Source organism: Gossypium arboreum, chromosome 2 (genome assembly GCF_025698485.1).
Source record: "Gossypium arboreum isolate Shixiya-1 chromosome 2, ASM2569848v2, whole genome shotgun sequence".
Taxonomy (NCBI): Eukaryota; Viridiplantae; Streptophyta; class Magnoliopsida; order Malvales; family Malvaceae; genus Gossypium; species Gossypium arboreum.
Window position 1 is genome coordinate 2,838,525 of NC_069071.1, and position 6,085 is coordinate 2,844,609.

At 38.3% G+C, this 6,085-nt stretch overlaps 1 protein-coding gene across 1 annotated transcript; it reads right to left on the reverse strand.

Moving 5' to 3' along the window:
- Positions 1-1,796: 1,796 nt before the first annotated feature.
- LOC128289418 (uncharacterized) lies at positions 1,797-3,316 on the reverse strand. Its single transcript, XM_053025265.1, has 3 exons — positions 2,928-3,316; positions 2,517-2,843; positions 1,797-2,211 (listed from the first exon to the last, which is right to left on the reverse strand). The coding sequence occupies exons 1-3, from the start codon at positions 3,314-3,316 to the stop codon at positions 1,797-1,799; spliced, it is 1,131 nt and encodes a 376-aa protein (XP_052881225.1).
- Between the last annotated feature and the right edge of the window lie 2,769 nt (positions 3,317-6,085).

Below are 6,085 nucleotides of genomic sequence, written 5' to 3' on the forward strand. Positions count from 1 at the left end.
GTATGCACAACTAGCGTTTGGATCGTACCACTTTGGGTATAGAGGTTTAAGGGGTGCCATGTAATGGGGAGAAATCAGCTGTTTCTCTAGAAGTTTTGGGTACAATTCCCTATACGACACAGGGATAGGAGTAAATTGCGGTCTCTCGAGATTAGGCCTTGCTGGTCATGGTTCGTTTCTGGGCTGGCTTTGAGCGGGTACCTTGTTTTGTGGGAATGTGGTGACGGGTCTTTGGTTGTTCGTGGCGTATACGGGGTAGGAAGGAGGTGGTGCTTGGTAGTAAGGGGTTTGAGGGGGATAATAGAAATTTGGAGGTGGATAACTTCGAGGTCGGGGTTGGTTTGGATATGGATTAGGGGCATAACGGCTTCCCATTCCTACCATGTAGGCTTCTGGTTCTTTCTTCTTCATGGGTGCTACCCTTCTTGAACTTTCTTAACCTTTCATTCTACCGCTCTTGACGGCGTTCTTTATAAGCTCACCGGATATTACAATATCTGCGAAATCCTTCGTGGCGCTTCCCACTAGTTTGTCATAAAACGACGTTTTTAAGGTGTTGATAAAAAGGACGGTTATCTCCGTTTTCGTTAGTGGGGGTTCCACTTAGGCTGAGACGTCCCTCCATCTCTGCGCGTACTGTCTAAAAGTTTCTGACGGCTTTTTCTCCATCATTTGTAAAGTCATCCGATCAGGCACCATATCTGATACATGCTTGTACTGCTCACAGAATGCCGACGCCAACTCTTTCTAAGATCGGATCTTTTCCTTACTGAGCTGGTTATACCACCGAAGAGCCGATCCTACTAGACTGTCTTGAAAACAATGTACAAGTAGCTTATCTTCGTTCACGTAACGGTCATTTTTGGCAAAACATGACAAGATGTGCTTTGGACATCTTGTCCCATCGCATTTTCAAATCAGGCACCTTGAACTTGGAGGCGGATTAGGTCGGTACCAAACCGAGTTCTTTAGCACCTAGTACCGAGAAGACTTCAGTGCCTTCTATTGCCTTGAGTCTTTCTTCCAAATTCCTATACTTCTCTTGAGCCTCGTGATCATCTATTTTTAACTTGGCTATTTCAACTGGATCATCTAAATCTGGAACTACAGGATTGGCAGGGGTTGCTCCGGGATTTGACATAAATGTTCCTTGCCCTAGATGAGCAAATGGCATAGGTCGTTGTTCCAAGCCTGTGCATTCCCCTTGAGTATACCCTCTTTGTGCTACGTGGGCATGTGGTGGAGTGAATCCTGAGGGATAGAGTGGATCCTGGTCATGATTAATTCTTGATTGAAGTTTTATACTGTCGGGGATCTGCATGGGTCCTTTTCCTTTGACCAAAACTGATATCATCTCCATCATTCTAGCCATTTGATCCTTTTGTTCAAGTGATTCCTCTCGAGATCTTACTATCAAATCCCTCATTTCTTGCTGTGACTTAGCTAGTTGTTCTTATAATTCCTTATGGACTCTTTCCATCCTTTCGATTCTTTCATTGAACTCAGCCGCCATTGCTCTAGCTTGTCGACGCGTTTTATACGAATGGCGTGGTTCTAGATTTGAAGTGTTGGAACTGCGAATTATATGATTCTAACCTTAGCGAATGATTATGGGATATGTATATGCAATGAATGGATGAATGGATGCAAAAAGAAGTGTTGATTCCAATTCAATTTCATTAGAAGAACTTCACTAGAAGAAAAATTTCTTTACATAGAACGGATGATTACATATACGACTTCGCCCTAATGCCCAAAGTCTTAACTTTCCTAAGAAGCCAAGCTAAGCTTCAGCCTCAGTCTGATTCTAACTCGTACTTTAAGCTAAATATATCAGCCTGAACTGCCAAGGTTTGCAAGTGATCAGCTATCTCCCGAACCTGAGCTATAGCTTCTCCCATGACATAGTTTCTATCTCTAATCTGGTTTTGAGAGTGGTGAAGCTGTTCTCTGTAATGGTCGTTGTTTGTCTCAAGAAGTTTTACTCGAATTTTGCTATCTCGCAGTGCGGTCTCGAGTTCTTCTATTTTCCCTTTCAACTCTTCGATCCTGCTCAGACTAGCCTTTAGCTTAATTATCGAATTATGGCTACGATGTTGCTGAAGTAATCTTTCCAATTCAGCCACCCGAGCTTGTAACTTCTCCTTTTCGTTTTGGGTTTCTAACAAACTCTTCTTCAGAGTGTCCTCTCGTACTCGGGCATCTTGAAATCTTTTCTCCCAATGGTCGGCTCTAGTCTTTTCCTATTTAATCTCTTGACGCCATTGCTCCGACGTTTTACCTAATCCGGCAGTTTTTATCGTTATACGAAGCTTCTTGTAATCAGTTTTCAGACTATCTAAATCTTCCTCGGCCTTGTTCTTTCATTTCTTTAACTTCTTGGCCTCTAGCTTGTGGATATCGACGTCTAACCCCAACTTCATTTTATCTTCTTCTAGCTGCTCTATCTTCTTCCCCAACTCCGAGTTTCTTTTCTCAAAATATTGCTTAATGATCTCTAACTCGGATGGGATGACCGTAAATGCTCCTCTATCGGTTGTGTGTTCCCTTGATTCTGCCTAGGGATGTTGTCGTTAACTCTCCTACCCCACCACCATTCATACTCGGGGGTCGTCATCGGGCCTGCAGTGAATCCTTTCATTCTTCGAGTTTGGTTCCATGCATCTGATATCTCGCGAACCCTCTTTTTATAATTGTTGTCTTTATAGGGGAACTCACATTGTGCCAACCCTTGTGTCACCGGTATAAACTGCCTTGATCGATACTGCCTTAACACCATCAGTGGAGCGTATCCAATGGCTCCCCATATTCCAACCAGAGGGACCCAATCAAAATCACCGCACCTATATAAGATCTCGTCAAGAATCAACCACGGAGCCCTCCATTCAACATCTTCGGTCCATAAATTTTAGAGAATAGTTATCCACCTCTCTTCGGAGATGTCGTCCCGCCTCGATGTGGCTACTAATTCTCTTAATGGGGAATAATCCTTAGAGAATACCCGATAGGAGACCTTCTCCACCTTCCAAAAATGACTGTGGAACCAAGCCAAAAGAAGTTGTGCGCAACCAATAAATCTTCCCTCGCCCGCTCTCCGACATGTATTCAAGGATCGGAAAGTTTCTGCTAGGATTGCCGGGACGGGTGTGGTACCTTTATCAAGTCGATCGAATAAGTCTGAGACGGCTTCATCTATGTATCCAAGTACTTTAGGAAAGACGATCAAACCGTAGAGACTTAAGGCAAAAACATCAACCCTTTTTTCTAATCCGGGTGCGCAAGAATAAAATCCCTCAAATTCCTCCAAGGAATACATTTACTATCCCCTTTTTGCTTGATGCGGACCGCAACCCATTGCTCGCTCATCCCCGTGATATTCATCAATTTCTTCAAAAAGGGAGGGACATTAACAGGTCTTGAATAGGCCCTATCAGCTTGAATCTTCGGGCAATTAAGTAATGCCATATATTCCTCCACCGTAGGTACTAAATCAACTCCTCCGAAAGTGAAGCAACTGTAAGCGGGGTTCCAAAATTGCGCGAGGGCCCGGAACAAGTACTTGTCCACCTTTACATCGAGCAAATGGGGTAGGTCGCCGTAGTTACAGTAAAAGAGTTATTTGACTTCGCCATTCCAACTATTCCATATATCCCTTAACTCTTGCAGGTCGTTCTGAGTCACCCTGATGCGAATGAAATCCCACAACTCCGATTCATATCCCTCGGTCAAACTATCTCCTTTCTCCTGTTACATTCTCTCAGACCACACTCGGACGACCGCATTATCCTCCATTCTATCAAGAAATCCTTTTTCCATGCTAAACTCTTCTAATTAGTAACCGAACGTAAATCAACACCCTTTTATAATGAAATGTCATGCGAAAATAATCATGATACAACAAGTTAGTATTATATACAAAGAATAGAATTCAAAGCAAATAGTGAGTAAATGAGCACCTAATCAGGTAACCACTAGGGTTTGGTGTGGTTCTACCTAGGGTAGGCTCCTAGGGCTCATTACATGTAGTTTGGTTCTAAAGTAAAGGTACCTGAACCAGCAGATTCCTCGAGCCTCACCCATTATAGGTTCATACAGACCGAGTTCGATTCAGGGGAATACATTTCCCTACGGCTATACGGAGGTGAAAATCTCACGAAGACGCAGGTACGGATGTATCCCGAAAGCGATCCACTATCCTATACGGAGGTGAAGACCTCACAAAGGAGTAGTTTTTCACTTCCACTTAAGAGGGTGAAATTGACCAATGATGCAATATGCAAAGATCCCTCAAAGAATTAAACCACTTAAAGCAGGCATATTATGAAGAGAGTCGCGAAAATAACAGACAACATGCAATGCAGTAAATTTAAAATCGATTTTCGATTTTTGACAAAAGACAAAAAATAATCAATTTAAGGCTCGACTCCCAAGGTCCCCAGCGGAGTCGCCAAGCTGTCGAAACCATTCTTTTGAAAACGGGGATCGACTTTGTTTGAAAGTGAAAATTAAAACGGGAGTCGCCACCAATCTTTTATCAGGTGTGATCGGATCACCTTTGTTTTAATAAATCAATTTTAGTTTACTAAAACAGGGCCTTTGGTCTACAAAACTTGAGAGAATAAGTTAGGAGTCGGTTACGTGTGAGGAAGGATTAGCACCTCGACACGCCCAAAAAATTGGTACCGAATTGATTAGTTAGTGTCTTAATGTCGAAAATTAAAAATCGGAAGGGACTTGAAATCGATCTTTTTATTAATCTTGATTTTAAAATTCTTGAATTAGCTTAAATCGATTTGTTTAAAGATTTCCTTATCTCGAGATATCGGAGTATCACATCCCGTAAGTTAGGACACAATACCATGAATTCCGAGCACAAGGTCGTCTTTTAATTTAAATTGAAATCCGTGCATTTCAAAACTCAAAAGGATATTTAGCTATTTAGAACCAACAAGAGAACCGAAACCCGTAAGTTAGAGCACAATTCTTGATGTTCCAAAATGCTAAACATTGCCTTATTTATTGAAATTAGTAAAAGCATGAATAAAAATCTTTAAAGTAATGAACAATGAATGATATAAAATAGGCGGAGACAAAAATAAACGAGTTGGAAATACATTGAAACAAATAATAAATATGACAACAATATTAAAACAATAACAATGCATGCGATATATTAAACGTAATAATAGTATCCAATGTGAAATAAAAACAACGGATATATACATAATAAAGATATTAAGAGTATGTACATAAAATATATATATATAAATAGTAATAGTGTTAGAAATATACTATATATAGTGTTTGAAGTATATACATAAAATAGTGAAAATATAACTAGTAATGTTAAGATATATATAATATATACATATGTATAAAATAGAAAAAAAATATGTACATAACATATATGAATATATATAATAATATTAAAATAAAATAATAAGTGATAATAGTGAAAATAATAGGTATAATAATAAATATGATAATGTATGAAAATAATAGTACATAAACATGTACATATATAAAAAATAAATACGTGATAATATTAAAAATATGTACATAATATAGTGTTAAAATACATACATAATATAGTTAAAATATATACATAAGATAACATGTAGAAAATATATATATATAAATAATATAGTATTAAAGATATATACATAAAATAGTATAGAAAATATATATACGTAATATAGAATTTAGAATATACCTAATATATTAAAAGAATATATATATAATATAATATAATATTAAGAAATATAATAATAACAAAAAAGGAGAGAGAGAGGGAGAGGGTGGGTGATTTCCGGCCATAAGGCATAATATTAAAATGACGGCAATTTTTAAAAGTTATGGATAATGATTAAATTCTTTTTTCCTTCTCTTGAGAAATTATTTTTTAAATTGGAAAATTAATTTAAAAAAGGTCGGCAATTTCTATTACTAGCTGTTAGGACTTTTTCTTTAAAAGAAAAATAAAAATCTCTGCCGACCCTTCAACAATATAAAACAATAACTTATTACTTCTTAAAGGCTAAAATATGCTATTAGTCCCTACACTTATTCATAATTTGATATTCAG